This window comes from Fusarium proliferatum (genome assembly GCF_900067095.1).
Source record: "Fusarium proliferatum ET1 genome assembly, contig: FPRO_scaffold001, whole genome shotgun sequence".
In the NCBI taxonomy this organism is placed as follows: domain Eukaryota; kingdom Fungi; phylum Ascomycota; class Sordariomycetes; order Hypocreales; family Nectriaceae; genus Fusarium; species Fusarium proliferatum.
Window position 1 is genome coordinate 987,610 of NW_022194790.1, and position 16,004 is coordinate 1,003,613.

A 16,004-nucleotide genomic window follows, 5' to 3' on the forward strand; every position below is an offset into this window, starting at 1 on the left:
CTGCCCTGTTCTGCTCTCTACCTTGGAGCCCAAGATGCCGCGGCGGTGCAGGGATTACACGTCCCTGGAGCTATCTAAATCCATCCAAGAGCTGTCTATTACCTGGAAGCTTCCCCATGCTCATCATATTTCCCAGCCTCGAATGTGATCGTTGGTCTTGTTGAGGTAAGTTTGGGCGTTGATATCTCCCCAGAACACACTTTGCGCCGAGCATAGTCACATCAGAAAAATCCATAAATGGGGAGCTGAAGCTACTAGCAAGGATCCAAAACTTGATATATCTCGTCTTCCTCGTCAGGTCAAGGCTGGGGATGGCTGGGGGCGGGGTGTCACCGTGTCTCACCCTTGGAGCTCTTCCGAAGACCCAAAAAAGCGGGTGGCTGGCATCGGAGACACGGGACGGGCCCGGACAAGATAGCCATTAAGAATGTGAGAACGGGATAATTGGGCTTCCGAGGGCAATTGATATTGTTGACGGTTGCACGTTTGGTGGTGGCTAATAAAGCCAAAATAAAACACTCTTTCTTCAATTGACTTCACTTGTCAAGTTGATGAAGTCATACAGCTAAAACGGCTGCTCCCGAATATTGATATGTACTTCAGGCCGTTGGCGCGCGGAACCTAGGGGGCGGGATGGGCCGAATAAACTTTGTCTCATCCTCAACTAAACTGGGAGAAAATGGTAAGAGAAGTTCTCAGAATCAACATAGTACTGAGTACGGATACGGAGCAGGTAGTCATAACTGAGGAAATACGCTTGAAACCTTCGATCTGGATCCAATCTATAATTGTTAGACAACGACCAATCTAGTTGCTTGGCAATTAATGTCGTAAACTCAATATCGGCCGCTGGGAGGCTACACAAAGCCTTGGGCTTACGGATACACGTTGCCCAGCCTCCCTCGATCAAAGTCTCACGGCAGTTACTGCATGTCGTTACCCGTTACGAGTGATTGATGGATTCTCTATTGTCCCTGCAGGGTCCCTCGTGGACTTCTCGTATTCTAGCCCAGTTGGTGGTTGGAAACTTTGCTCTGCCTGATACACTCACTTCCGTAATCGCATCAACTTGCGATCGAGTCCACATCAGTACCTAGGAAAATGAGCATACTGTGCTATACCTTTCCAAAGCTGAAGTGTAACCTGAATAGCATGGGTGACAATTTTAGTTGGTGGCTGATGGATGTGATGAGAGCTGATCAATTGCCTCCCACTTACTTCACATCAATTGAGTTCGTCGTAAAATCAATATTATTCCCAGTCATTAGAAATCATCGTTTAGACGACAGAGAATCGTCTGCATCAGAAACGTGGACGAGACTTGAAGAGCCTAAGGCAAAGTTCTTCCAGTGGAAAGACTGAGATGGCGCGCGGCAGTTCTAGTACAAAAAAGCTTACCCAGCCTGTCTAGGTGCGACGTCTCGTGTATTTGAAGGAACGAGGTCAAACGCGGTCTTTCACTGGACGTGTTCTATCGAAATAGATCCTCGATCATCTGCATGCTTTAGCCGGGTGCCAATTCGACACGAGTCAGAGATCCAAGTAACGTCCCATACCTTAGGCTCGGGAACAAAGTGTGCAGAATGAGGCCCGAAACACTAATGCATTACAACTTGATGATCAGGGACCACAATCTCCGGAGAATCATTTCGAAAAGAAATATCATCGAAGCCACAACTGCAGCATAATGGACTCGGATTGTAGCGATATGTCACTCCCTACGTAGAAAGCCTGAACAGCATCTGGGGTGTCTTAGGATATGCTTAGGGCGAGTCAATCCTAAGCTTTAGGGTCTTTAGAGTAACTTATACTAAGGCAGGCTAAACTTAGGACTGCTCTCACAGTGGTTGTAGTTCTGCAGATCTAGTTTGGATCGTACGATATGGATGTATGAGAGGAACCAATGCAGACTCCATCACCAACAGTGAGGGGTTCATCACACAATTTGGGGGTCACAGGCAAGGGATTGCATCTGAATGGTGTAATGATTTGATCCTGTTTCTCCTAATCTTATCTGATCATCAAGATCAGATCCACCTGGTAGGTCGCTCCTACCCTGACGGCGACTTCCGCCCACACCAGATCCCACTCAACACCATGAAAGACTTGGTGATATCTGGACGAATATAGATTCCAGTACAGGAAAATCGGCAAAAATGCACAAAAAATCAGCTGATGGGCACTGAGAGACAATGCTCCCGCCAGGGCTTGAACCTGAGACCTTCGCATTACCGGATACTCGGAATGAAGTATTAGTACGACGCTCTAACCAACTGAGCTACGGAAGCCGATCAGCTGCTGCAGATGTGATCCGCTGTTGTGGTGCCGGAGCGAAATGAGCATCTAGAAGCTGTTGGCTTTCGCCCAGAACTACCCTGCAGTAAAACGTCAAACACTATAATGTCCATGGGATTGCCATGATCGTCATGAAAACTTTTCCAGTTCAGTTATGAGGAGGAGCCCTTCTCTGAGAAGAACCAATAGAGAATTTAACAGTCTTGCATTGTGATATTCCGATGTAACCTTTATAAACTCCAAAGTCCAAGTGCAGCAACAAAGACGACGACCCCCACCTAGTTACGGCCACAAATACCAGGTAGATACACTACCATGGTCTATACCATGGTTTCTTAGGTTCAGGCTCAGGTTCCGGAATCACCCATCCCCTGGCTTTCTGCCAGGTTTGTTGTCCCGAGATGGTATAAAGAACCCACAAACAGGTCAACACAGTGACCATTATGACCAGGGCAGTGTTACGTGGTGCGCAATTTCTATCCCGTAGCTTCTTGATGTAGTCTGGCAAGCTGATGAAGGCCCTGTTCTCATCGTGCTCTTCTAGAAACCCTTCGTAATGCACCGCATGCGGCTCCATTATTATGTAGGAATCAATACCCTCGACATTCGCGTCCTTGGGATATGGCCGGTATTGAATGATCTCTGGAATGACGGATATTTTGACTCTGGCCATAGAGCTCATTTGCTTTCTTTCAGGTCTCTGCTCCTGTAACCGCATATCATGCTGCTGAGCTGCCTCCTTTGAAGCCTGGTACGCCGGTTGACAGGTGCTCACTTGGTTCAGTGCGTACAGCTCACCAGGTATGAGCCAGTTGATCGAGACGATGGCTGATGACATGCGAAGTCCCACGCTGAGCCAACCTGCGTATGAAATCACATCGTGCAGTAGCTGATACAACTCCGTTCTGGAAATGGGTTCATAACCATCAAAGCTGGCCGTGAACTCGTAGACGTGGAGCAGCAGAAGGTAAACCTCGGTGGTAAGCTTGTCGACCTCACTCCATAATAAGTCGGGCTCCCCTCTGCTCTTTTTAAGCCAAACTCTGTTGGTATGGGCTCGGAGTTCACTACGTTGGAAACCTCCAAGAACGTTAGTGGCGCTGCTCCTATCTCGAGTTGTATCACATACCTTCTGCAGTGATGAGTGCAACATCGGAATTATGCAATGTCTCATCATGCTTGGAGCTGGCGCCAAACAGCAGCCGTGAAAAGACTCGATTGTCGAGAGCCTTGAAAATGATAGCTTGAAGGAGGTTCGTTCTCTCACCCCTATCACGAAGGAGTCTATCCCATTTCCCTGCGCGTGCGTCCATATGAGCTACAAGCTCAACATATCTGATGAATTCTTCCGGATAGTCTCCTAGCCACGGGGACATTCGAGGAGCCTGATGTTCCTCTTTGGGGGAGAATGCTGATAACACAATAGTACAGATCTCAGCACCAAGACGACTGAAGTGATATTCGTAAAAATTGCTTGGTAATTCCATGTCTGAACAAAATGGCACAAAATCAAGACTGCGGCGTACAGGACTAAACGACCTGAGCTCCCGCATCATGTATGTAGTATAACACAGAACAGAAACGGGTTGAATTAAAACGTCAAGAAGGAATGTAGAAAGAAGCAGCTGACCCAGCAGAGTGTAAGCGATATCGAACAATTAAACAAAAGAGTGTGCAAACGAAGGACAGATCGAACAAGACAAGAGTTGATGTTGGGTATTTATCGAAAAGATGATGATCTGAAAGACGACGAAGAGCTTGATCCTCCAGGAAGGGCAGCAAGAAAGGTGAAGCCCGAGCTGATTGTTAAAAGAGAACTACTTCGAGTCTTGCCCTTGGGGGCATTGTCCTTTGTCTTGCAAGCATCTTTCTCAAAGGAAGTGGCTACTGTCTCTGGCTCCATGATGGTATTTTAAGTTGGTAGTAGATTGTGTGATTGAGGTTTGGGCAGAGTAAAAGAAGAGGCACAAAGAGTTGGGTTGGAAGGGTGTGTTGGTGAGGGGAACTCCTTTGTCTTTGATGGGAAAGACGGACTTGTTATAAGTTGGTGCTTCTATATATGGACATCAGGTCGACTATGAACGAAAAGGCCCGGCATGCCAACCCTGGTCAGTCCACGGTTGATCGCACAGGTCTCGGATGATGGCTCATGAGCATGAGGGGCTCGCGGACACACCAAGGGACCCGTGGGGTCGCGATGGTGGGATGAAATCGAGGTTGTGAGGCGCGTTCACATTCCAGAGTGGCATAGCCAGTACCTGCACTCCTACAGGACCACCTAGCGTGTCTCTGGTGATCATTTGGGACAAGATCATGGTGTATAGTACGTAATGAAGCGGGTGCACACCAGTTGTCAATCCCTTTGTGGGACGAGGAATATTCATAAAGCCAATGAAATTGGGAAACGTCAAAGGGAAATCCCGCTCCATCAGCCCAAGATCGTCTGTGAATGGTGAACGTGGTTCAAGGTGGGTGACTATTGAGGCTTAATTGTAGCTCTGGATGATCGTTGGCGCCTCGAACGCCTCGCTGCAAGGGAGAAGTGACGCAGCAATGTCAGAGTTGGTACAAGTTGGCCAGAGCAGAGCCTCTGACTGGATGAATACAATTGTGTGAAACCGCCTTAGCCGTTTATATCTGACTGTGTTGTTCCTTTGTCCTTGATGTTTTAGCCCCATGTGTCTTATTCGAATGCGGCTGTTGGCACACTTTGACCAGGGTTAGAGAAATGTCTAGATCCCAGCCTACATGAGAAATGGTGCGAGGACCGAACGGCTCAAAGTCGTACAAAGGTTTGTGGTTGACCATTTGAGGCGGAGGCATAAATGGGGTCATGAAGTTGAACTGTTAACCCGAATTCATCCACGCCAGGAGATCACACCAAGTATGACAGCACATTGTATTCGACAAGCCAATGGCATATCAGCATGGCACTTATGAGCCTTTAAAAGCTCATATAGGCGGCTCACTTTCAAGGGCAAATTTGTACACCATTTTCCACATTGAATATGCGCGTGACTGAAAACACTGCGTCATATGCAGTTGAGTTGCATTAAACTCTCGAGGCCCGATAGACGCTAGTTGACAGTCAGGTTCATACCAGCTCGATTTGTGGATATGTTGCTTGAATGTCATTGCAAGTATTGTTGAACCACTAACCAGGAGAGAGTATTTTCCATCAGAAATACCCTGTGCGATTTCAGTTCCCCTTCTTGGCCTTGGCACAAAGATATCCTAGAGTTATTAGCTTCCCATCGTTGATAAACTTACTAGGACCGTGGAAGCAAATCATTAGCTCCTGGAGCGTGGATCGGATATGGACACAAAGTTGGGACAAAGAAGGCTCTTGCTTGGCACGTGAGGCCCATGTTGAAACAAGAGAAGGGTCAATGATACCTGCAGCTTCGGTGTAGCCCTGGCATTGTTCCTTGCAAATTAATGCGAATACCTGGCTATTAAGGAGTTGAATGAGAAATATGAGGTTCGTTTGACTTTTGAAACGTTAGAGGCTGAAGCAAGCCAGAGGCAAAGAAATGTGGCCTAACATTTTAGGCAGAAGTCAGGTACCGCCTGTAGCCAGTGCGGTTGCCAAACTCAAAGTGAAGCAGTTTTAGGTCAGCACCTAAGAATTTTTGCTTGCGCCTCGCGACACAAACCAAACTTCAACAGGCGCATTTCGTACCTTCCGACAACGTCAAATTCGACTACTACTCCTTCTCACTCTACCGCTATTCGCGACTCTTGCCTGGTGCAAAGTTGCAGACAAACTCTCCACGAAAGGAAGGAATTGCTTTGAAATTTGAACATTCATTTTCATTGCTTCTGGCCCCACTTCTGAATCTCTTCCACTTCTTTTGCCTCTACTCTATCGACTCTGCCCCGCGATCTTCCATCTGCGAAACCCTTCAACTTCCACCACGACTCTGCAAACAGAAAACCAACAAAATGGCCGCCGCTGTAGCTGACACCCCCAAGATGGACGAGCAGGTCGACCTCACCACCATCCCTGTCGACCCTGCTGGCAAGGAGGATTCTTCCGATGTCAAGGACGACGACAAGCCCGTCACCGTTTTCCACGACAAGGACAACTTCAACGTGAAGCACCCTCTTCAGAACAAGTGGACTCTCTGGTTCACAAAGCCTCCGAGTGGCAAGGTGAGAAACGACAGAATTTTACCGCCGAACTCGGATTCTAATACTTGTGATAGGGCGACAACTGGAACGATCTCCTCAAGGAAGTTATCACCTTCGACTCCGTTGAGGAATTTTGGGGCGTTTACGTGAGTCATCACCCTGACCTCAGATCTTTCTCGTGCTAATTTTTTAGAATAATGTCGCACCCGTTTCCGAGCTTTCCCTCAAGTCCGACTACCACCTCTTCAAGGCCGGCGTTCGCCCCGAGTGGGAGGACCCCCAGAACAAGCATGGCGGCAAGTGGTCTTACCAGTACAAGGACAAGCGAAACATCGATGTAGACCGTCTTTGGCTCCAGGTCATGATGGCCGCTATTGGCGAGACCCTCGAGGACGAGGACGATGGTGAGGTCATGGGTGTAGTTGTCAACGTTCGAAAGGCCTTCTTCCGAATTGGTGTCTGGACTCGTACCATCGGAAAGAGTATCCCCGGTCGAGGTGAAGGCGATGTCGCTGGTGGTAAGGGCCGCAGTGGTGAGAAGGGTAAGGAGATTCTCCTGTCTATCGGCCGCAGATTCAAGGAGGTTCTCGAGCTGCCTGCGGCAGAGCAGGTTGAGTTCTCTGGACACACCGACAGTGCCCACTCGGGCAGCACACGAGCTAAGGCTAAGCACGTTGTTTAAACGTGCGAGGATTTACACAGAGGCACGACGTTGATTTAGCACGATATCCGATAATGACCATTTCACGTTTCTGAACCTGACGCCGTTCATCTGGCGATTCACGAGAGGTCGACGAGTTGTTGAAGCAGAAGCGGGACAGCAAGGATTGAGCGGCGACTGGCTTGAACCCGGATATGTAAACCGCTCAGTCAGCCTGGGTACGATTTATCCTTAATTTCATTTAGCTCAATGTTCTATTGGCGTTGCTTGGAGGGCTGTTTCCCAAGTGCATCCACGAAGTATGAAAAGGGACACCCAAGGAGGGGAAAGGAAAATAGATTTTTGTACTTTCAAACAACTGTATTCAGTTGCTTCATATGAATATTTGCTAGGCATACTCAATTGCTACCAACCTGCTGAAACAATGCTCGCAGATTTGGTGAAGTGTGGCTTCTTAGAGCGATGAGGGTGATTATAAGTTTCATATCTTACACTTTTTTAATTTTTCAATGGAAGCCGATCATATCAGCTCTCATCCCCGCTGATATCATCGGGGAAGATGCTCTTGACCAACTGCTTCTTGTTGATCTTGCCCATAGCATTTCGGGGTATTTGGTCAACAAGCCGCATGACCTGGGGAATCTTATAACTTGCCAAGCGTCCCTTGAGCGCTCTGCGCATATCGAGGGCCGACCACTTCTTGACAACGTCATTATCTAGAACTAGGACAGCGCCGACCTTGTGACCCCATTGCCCACTAGGCACAGCCACGACAGCTGCTTCGGCGACCTCGGGGAGGGATAGTAGCTCTCGCTCGACTTCTAGAGCGCTTACCTTTTCGCCCCCTGTCTTGATTATATCAGCGGACTTGCGTCCTTGAATGAAGTAAAGGGGGCCATGTGTCCATGACTGGGAAGCAGTGGCGGAGGGGACTGGACGGCGGACAGCGACATCGCCTGTCTTGAACCATTTTCCATTGCCGTCTGAATCTTCAACGAATTCGCTTGCTGTTGCGGTTGGATTGCGCCAGTACTCGCGGAAGATGGTCGGGCCCCTTAACTGGATCTCACCAGAGCGTTCGCGGCCTTGAGCATCGATCTCTTCTCCTTCCTTGATAATTTCACCGTTGTCCACGTCGACTAGGCGAGCTTCAACGGACGGCAATGGCCAGCCAACACTGGCATCTACACGATCTGAAAAGTCCAGACCGCAGCTCAGCGCCATACCGACCTCGGTCATACCGTAGCGCTCAAGGAGGACATTTCCATGGCTGAGATCTTTCCAGGCGGTCTTGATAGGCGTTGGAAGTGCGGCGGAACCAGAAATGGAGAGGCGCATGTTCTCTGGCGAGATGGCTTTACGGGCGGCTTCTTGAGTCTCTCGAGGAAGGCTCTTGTGTGAGGTGAGTAGCCTGCTATACACCGTGGGTACGACTGTGAAGAATGTGATTTTCTCTTTAGCGGTAGAGGACGCATTGTCGAGAAAGGGCACTGAGAAACGCTTCCATACAGCATCAGCGTTGAATGGGAACATGAACTCGATTGTTGAGCCGGCGAGAAGCGGTGTAAGGATGGCATTTACAGTTCCGTGGATATGATGAAGCGGGAGGACGTGGAGGAGATGATCTGAGGGTGAGTAGTTCCAGGCCTCAACGAGGGAGCGAGATTGCGCTGTCAAGACGGACTGGGGGAGTAGTACTCCTTTCTAAGCCGAGACTTTAGCATACAGAGCCATTGAAGCATCATGAGCAGACTTACGGGTTTATTGGTCGTTCCCGAAGTATACAGCATCATACCAGCTTCGCCAGAGTCGGCATTACTCAGTTGCACCTTGTCATGACTGCCCCCACCTTGATGCTTCTGAAGTTCTACATGCGCCGGTTGGGTTGTGAGCTCAGTCGCAAGAACTTCCTTGGCCTTGGATGCGAATTTTGGCGAGGAGACTAGTAATGAAGCTTCACTCTGGTTGAGAATGTATTGTAGTTCCGGCGCAGGGAATGCAGGCGATAGAGGCACGGCGATAGATCGCGCAGCCATTGCAGCCAAGAGAGTTACTATACAAGCGCATGTCAATGGCTGTCGCAATGCGATATCACGAGGATCACATCATGAGCTCACCTACGTAGTCATAGCTATTCTCAACCAGGAACGCAATGCGCTCGCCATTGAGGTCCTCACGACCAGCAGCTTCGGCCAGCCTGTCCCGTGCGCGACTAACATCACCTAGAAGCTCTCCATACTTGAAGGTCCGACCGGAAAGAGAGTGGATAACAGCTTTCGAATCTGGATCATGTTGTGCAACAGCTTCGAAGAGCGGTAAGCGTGGTAAGGTCGAGAGCATTCTAGCAGCGGGACGGAGGGTAATGAAGGAAGCGGAGGTAGCAGCAGACGGGCGCCGGACGGCGGAGGTGACGAGATGTCGGAGGAGCGACATGACGAACAATAATTCAAGGCCCCGAAGCGCCGGGGTTTGGCGACAAGGATTCAAGAATTAGAAGAGGCCAATCCGGAGTCTCTGCTGTGCAGACTTGGGCTCTGAATGTTACGTTGAGGTGTGGTTCAACGGCGCATTTGCCGAGGCAGGGCATGCACTGGGGAGGGGATAGGATTTAGGGATTGACGATCCCGCTGGAGCATGAGCATGAGTTAATTGAAATCGACAGCTGAATTTAGAAATGGAGTTGCGTGCGTTGTGAAGCAAAAGCTCCAACGTTCCCTGTGCTAAAGTGGGTTGGCTCTTTGACGTAAATGGGGTCAAGTCTTCGGCCCACGGTCCCGGACGGACGGCCGTCTTCCCCGGAGGTACGTACCCTTTAGAAGCCGCGCCGAACAGTTTTGAGGAGCTAACAGAAAGTAAAGGTGCACATCTTCTGAGGGAGAGAGTGAAAAGGATTCGAAGGTGAAGCCAATAAGCAGCGCCTCTTTTGTTTACGGACGAGTATCGGCAGCTAGAGATGCGTCCGCGTGTGCTTTTAGCTGGGAGGCTTAAGGAACCGTTCGACTGCAATGCAACACAAGCGTTGTACATGTACGTACGTACGGACGTAGGTATCCGTCCAGGCCCAACAGTTGAGATGAAAGTACAGCACAGTATTGTAGGTACATGCATACTCCGTACATACATACACGATCCTTCTTCCTGTCCTGAGACCTGAGTCGAGTGGGAGACAGGGAAGATAGTGACTGGTTTGTTGTGCTGGGCTGTTATGGTTGAGCGCTGGCCTCATCAACAACTCACAGGTCCAAGACGAATACGTGAATGAGTGGATTGCATATTTGACATCTTTTCTTCTTTTCTTGTCTCTAAACAAACCCCGGACCTTAACCTTCAACGCTACCTAACTTTGACTACCTTAGCTATGGGGCCAATCCACGAGACCGCTATCGCATCGCACCAGATCCCGCCTGTTTGGGCCCGTACCTACAGCAAAGCTCCCACAGCTCCAATGACAAGATCCACTGTGTATGCTGTCAAGTCTGCAGCCGGGGTGTGTGGTATATGTCATTGGGATGTATAGTAGCGGTGCTAGTCTGGTAGGTAAGTTGGTAGTCTATCATGAGTAAAAGGTTGACTCTCTTGCTTTGTCGTGGCATTCTACTATTTGCAACGATCAGACTGGTCAGAGAAAAGAGAGAGTCACAGAGACAGAGACACAGACACAGAGAGAGAGAAGAAGGAGAACAGGGGTTCGTAGTTCGTAACCCTTGTTCCTGGCTTCACCGCTCTAGAAGCCAGGCGGTCAGGGCCAGCCGACGCCCGACCCAACCGTCTGGACGGACACGCAGATTGGCGGCTGATCATTTGCTAAAAAGAGGCTTTCAGGGGTGTAGGACTGTAGGGATGTGATGCGATGTGATGGATCGAAAAACTTGTCCGCCACTTTGGCTCATGGAAAGACGGTAAAAATGTACAGTACGCAGATGCCCCGCGCTTTTCACGGTACAGTAGAAGGAATAACGAACATGTTTAGAAGGGGCCTGTACCTTACCTTGGGTTACAGTAGGTTCTGTACTGTGCTGTACATGTCTATGTGACTGACTTGGTGGCTTTTTTGTCTTTGCTTCTGCTTGTTTGTTCCTTTTTGCTTGTTGTTTCCTACACCGACTTCACACCGAAACGGGATAACGGCTCCCTGAGTTGTCAATTTCACAAATCACAATCATCGTACGGAGTATGCGTTTTTGTTTTTTCACGAAAGAGTGAACGTGTTCCGCCACTTTTAGATACCTTGGGTACTAATCCATAGAATGTACTGTACATACATGCCTACCTCTAGTCCAAGCTTCCTCTAGATCCTATCCCGTCCATATCTTGAAACGTATATCAGTTTGTCCTGTCCCGCCTCTTCCACCTTGCCTTTCCAACCTTTCACTTTCCGTCTCGTCTCGTCTCGCCTGCAAAGTCTCTTGTTTGCTATTTTCTCGCTTTTGACTTCCTGTTCCTGCTTTCAGTTGTCACGTCACGTTACAGTCACAGTGTGGTTTATTTTTGGGGGCAGCAATAGCCAGAGCCAGACCGACAACCTAAAGCTTAAAGAGGCGGACAAACCGACAACTCGGGAACCTCGTTAAAAAAAACCTACTTCACCTCCCTCCCACCAGCCAAAGGCCAACCAGAGCCTTTCGTCCTGCCCTGTCGATCCATTACCGCTCCACTTGGGATCCGGACAGGAAAGATTCTATTCTTCTTATATCGCCCGCGAATTCCGAGTTGTCATCGACTCAATTCGTTTTTTAAATAGTCGCATCTGTATCGCCTTTGTCGACTCTATCTAGTTCCAGTCGACATTGCGCAAACTGTACCTGGACGTCGCTACGTTCCTCTATCTTCAGACCGCCATACCTCATGTTTCGACGATACGCGCTCGGCTTTTCGAGCGTCCAGCGACAGCTCTCAACCATGAGCAACTCCAACACTCCTGTTGAGGATCTTATTCGAGCCAAGGTGAGATCTCAATGTGCATATTCGACGAAACCACCCACTGACTATTCCCCTTAGATCACCGCGGCCTTCAATCCCCAAACTCTCGAGATCTACAATGACTCTCATCTTCACTCCCACCACAAGGCCATGGAACACACTACCTCCAGCGAGACACACTTTCGGTAAGAATTGCGCTCTTTGTCACCTTCAGCCGACTTCTGTGCAACCTCCTTTTCTCATCTCATCTCAATTTGGAATCATATCATGTCGCCTCATCTCATCTCATCTCATCCCATCCCGCGTGACACTCTTGTCATGCAATGCAGTCTCTTGTACCCCATACTCACTCACACCCTTCCTCACTCACCCACACCGTTCTTCTGCACATACCCCGGTCAACCCAACTTCACAATCAAGATGCAATGCATACTAACACGTGACAGCGTGGTCATCACCTCCGACGCATTCAACTCCAAGATGCAGCCTGCCCGTCACCGCATGGTCTACGCCCTTCTCCGCGACGAGATGGCCCAGGAGAACGGCATCCACGCTCTCCAGCTGCGCACCATGACTCCCGAGGAAGAAGCCCGCCAAAGGAAGAAGAAGGAAGATGAAGCCGCTGCCCGTGCCGCCCGAGCTGAAGCTGAGGAAGAGTGAAAACATCACTCTCTTCACCAGCTAAAAAAAAAAAGACACGAAAAGAAAATCAAAATCATAATGACCGCTAATGACAGAATGACGACTTCAAGGCTTAACAACACCGGGATTTCTTTTTTTACCCTTACTCTCAGCAAAACCAAAAACATCACCAATTTGGGATCAGCAGAAAAAAAAGGAACAAAGGCGAAAAAGACCAACGTCGAAAAGGGATGGGCAGCGAGAGTAGTTCGTGCCACGGAGTGAAGACACAAACAAAATTGATTGGGACCCAAAAAATTGAAACAAGATTGTATGATACCCCCCTTCGTGGAAATGAGACGACGACTGGCAGTGGGGGCGAAGATAAAATCTTGTTCTTGTTACACGGAATGACGGGAGAAATGAAGTTGAGTATCTTGACGAGGAAAGGCAACTGGACACCAAGGACTCTATTTCTTTCTAATACTTCTCCCATCTTCTGCATCATCGCCATGCTGTCAGTCCATTAATCAAGCCAGGTTCTCAGTCGAACCAGCTACCTAGCTTACCATAGACATGTTGCCCACGCACAATAGACTGTTCTTTCCGCCACCGAATCAATCTCTTCTTCATGCAATCGAATCTATGGACCTTTCATGGCCTGTGATACTTGATGATATAATACTGTACAGTCATGAAGATGTTGCTGACGGCATTTCTGCAGATTCAACAACGATTTTGGGTATCAGATACAATAAAAAACAAACGCCTTAGCCTCCCCGAAAGCCTCGATCGTCAACATGACTATCACTTAACCGTAATCTTGATCCTAGCGCCTTTCCCGATCCGCGATTCTATTCAAACCGGCCACTGCTGCTTCGACGATCTTGCGCCCCTGTCCCTTTCGATCTTCTGAAATGCTCTCGAAGCTTTTCAAGATCCTTTGCCGAGCGTTGCTTCGGTGTCGCCTTCCGGAGGTCCTCGGATATTCTTTTGAAATACTGTGAATGTCGAGGAGCCGTCGACTTGATTGCTGAGCCTCCTATAGTAGATGGTGGTAACATTGAGGTTTGTGGCATTTGGGGCGAAGTGGGTGGAGGAGGTTGAGTCAAGATCTCTTGAGCTCGTGAGGACTGGAGTGGTCTTTTCTCTGAAGCTGGGTTCTGTCGTCTGATTTTCGACTGTGCGGGAGTAATGGGCTTCGCTGTTGGCACAGGCCTCGAGATTATCTCCAAATCATTCGTCGATGCCAATGATGGCCTTCCTTTGCTAGAAGTTGAAGGAGGCGCAGACGGGATCTCAGGGGGGTCGATTTCCTTATCATTCTCGATAGTTGCAATTGGATGTGGTGACTCGACACTTTCCCTCTCTGAAGAACGTTGGGATGGTGGGGAAACCGAACGCTGGCTGTCGTCCTCATCAAAGTCACCTTCGTCTTCTGAGCTTGTATATATCATTAGATCATCCCCGCCAGCATCATCTTCGCTTTTCTTGGATACCAGCTCATTCGCACGTGCGAACTCCTCCGGGTATGATCTGAGGATATGGCTCAAGTTGCCCCTGTTCACAAGATATTTATTATACACCAAGGGGCCTGTTTGCTGATTGAACCATTTTATGGCAACCATAGGTTCAATACGGGAGCGTTTGACGTACTCCCCATAAGAGCACGGGTAAGCTCGGATGAATTCATCATAGAGGCAGTCTCGAAGCTGCTTCCTTGGGCGTAGGTAGTTGAGGTATACACATGCATAAATGAAGTTCGATTTGGTCCCGGGCAACTTGTCACCCCCGTTTTCACCGGGGTAGTCTGGATATTGTTGCACAAATGCTTCGTAGGGTTCCAGAGGAGCTCCTGGCGCTATAAGTGGCACGGGAGCAAGTGACTCTTCTTTCACCATTTGGTCATTTATCTGTGGTTGAGGATTTGTTGCCGCTGTCGTTTTTGACGAACCTATCTGCGAAGACGTGGTCGGTTGTTGTATGGGCTTGCTCTCGGCACTTGGCTTCTTATCAGTACCGTCGACCATCGGGCGATCCGCAGTTGATCCATGGAAATTCGTTGAGGGAACAACTTCCTCTACATTGCCCATCGTTTCATCTTCCTTCATCTCGATTGACTCTCTAATATCCCTGACGGACTCTTGTGTGATGGGTATGCCCGTGAATGGAATAATAGAATCGGACGACGTTGGCATTGAATCGTCGATAACTTTTGGGGGCATTATAGTCGGTGGCAGACGATCTTTTTCGTTGCAACCTTTCTTCCTATTCCGTTCCCAACTGTCAAGAACGATTGGCTTGAATCTTAATCGACGAGTCTTTGGGCTCTCACTCCTGCGAATATTTTCTGTATTTGGCACCACCGTTGGAGCTGTGTTGCTCGGTTGAGCGCATGGCGGTGTAGCCATGGTCCTGTTGGTGGAAAGCGGAGATGGTGCAGTTGGTTTAGACCGCACTGCCGTTTTGTTAACGGAGCCATTGTGAAGAGGCTGAGCATCAGGAATCCGCGTTTCCAAGTCGTCTTCAGTCTCCGCAGAAGAAGGTGGGTTCTCAAGGATTGGCTTTGCATTCGGCCGCTGTGGGCGTCCGAAGCCTGGCCCTGGTTTTGGTGTTTCGTGAACAATGGATGACTGAGTGTTATGGTCAACTATAGCCACCGCTATACAATCTGCGTCTTTTGAGGGAATGGGCTCCGGCGTTGGAGACCAGGACACTGCACGCTCGGGGGATGATTGTGGTGGCTTGGCATGGTCGGATTTAGGTGTGTTCGTTATACCATTACGCTGCCGTTTATTGGGTGTTGATGTTATAGGACTGCCAATGCGCTTTTTTGAGATCGGAGTATGCTCTTGAATCGCGTGCTTTTTAGCAATATATGTTACTTTCACTGTCTCAAGAACGTGTCCTGGAAGATGCGAAAGGCCGTGGGGCGTATTCTCAAGCTCGACTGCCCACGAGTCCGGCCTTTCGAGGAGTGCTCTCTGATCGGAGGGAATGTTTGTTACGCGATGCCGGTTGAAAAGCTCCGTGACGTCCCGATCAGGAGAGGGTTTGGGAGACATTGGGATGCGAAAGATTGCCCACAACCTGTCGTGATGTTTGGATGTTACATGGGAGGCTTCGAGAAGAATCTGTGCGACGGGGCGAAGAGATCGAAAGAAGGAGTGCGGCAATAAAGGGGATTTTCGAGACGTGCGACGTATGCGATAGGTGAATGGCGGGTTTCCCTCTGCAGATAGAAAGATTTGTGCGAAATAACAATGGGCCTCTTAGAGTGAAGCTTGAGTGAAATGAAATGTCTTCTCGAGGTCTAACCATCGAATCGAAACGAAATTCAGCGCGACGCGACGGGTAATTTTGGGCCGTGCTT

General features: G+C 49.1%; 5 protein-coding genes and 1 non-coding gene across 6 annotated transcripts; 2 read left to right on the forward strand and 4 right to left on the reverse strand.

The window, feature by feature from the left end:
• Positions 1-2,193: 2,193 nt before the first annotated feature.
• Positions 2,194-2,288, reverse strand: tRNA. The gene is made up of 2 exons: positions 2,251-2,288; positions 2,194-2,229 (listed from the first exon to the last, which is right to left on the reverse strand). It is a non-coding gene; the product is annotated as a tRNA-Ile (tRNA).
• A 317-nt stretch (positions 2,289-2,605) lies between these two features.
• FPRO_01763 (uncharacterized protein) lies at positions 2,606-3,782 on the reverse strand (the record flags this gene model as incomplete). The annotated part of the gene is made up of 2 exons (XM_031227861.1): positions 2,606-3,375; positions 3,425-3,782. 2 exons carry the CDS (start codon positions 3,780-3,782, stop codon positions 2,606-2,608), a joined length of 1,128 nt encoding a protein of 375 aa, XP_031074710.1.
• Positions 3,783-6,240: 2,458 nt separating this feature from the next.
• Positions 6,241-7,111, forward strand: FPRO_01762 (putative translation initiation factor eIF-4E; the record flags this gene model as incomplete). Its single annotated transcript, XM_031227872.1, has 3 exons — positions 6,241-6,450; positions 6,504-6,575; positions 6,623-7,111. 3 exons carry the CDS (start codon positions 6,241-6,243, stop codon positions 7,109-7,111), a joined length of 771 nt encoding a protein of 256 aa, XP_031074711.1.
• Positions 7,112-7,615: 504 nt separating this feature from the next.
• FPRO_01761 (uncharacterized protein) lies at positions 7,616-9,523 on the reverse strand (the record flags this gene model as incomplete). Its single annotated transcript, XM_031227883.1, has 3 exons — positions 7,616-8,794; positions 8,848-9,143; positions 9,208-9,523. The coding sequence occupies 3 exons, from the start codon at positions 9,521-9,523 to the stop codon at positions 7,616-7,618; spliced, it is 1,791 nt and encodes a 596-aa protein (XP_031074712.1).
• A 2,466-nt stretch (positions 9,524-11,989) lies between these two features.
• On the forward strand, positions 11,990-12,670 carry FPRO_01760 (putative DNA repair protein; the record flags this gene model as incomplete). Its single annotated transcript, XM_031227894.1, has 3 exons — positions 11,990-12,034; positions 12,089-12,195; positions 12,457-12,670. 3 exons carry the CDS (start codon positions 11,990-11,992, stop codon positions 12,668-12,670), a joined length of 366 nt encoding a protein of 121 aa, XP_031074713.1.
• An 815-nt stretch (positions 12,671-13,485) lies between these two features.
• FPRO_01759 (uncharacterized protein) lies at positions 13,486-15,696 on the reverse strand (the record flags this gene model as incomplete). Its single annotated transcript, XM_031227905.1, has 1 exon — positions 13,486-15,696. The coding sequence occupies one exon, from the start codon at positions 15,694-15,696 to the stop codon at positions 13,486-13,488; it is 2,211 nt and encodes a 736-aa protein (XP_031074714.1).
• Positions 15,697-16,004: the final 308 nt, after the last annotated feature.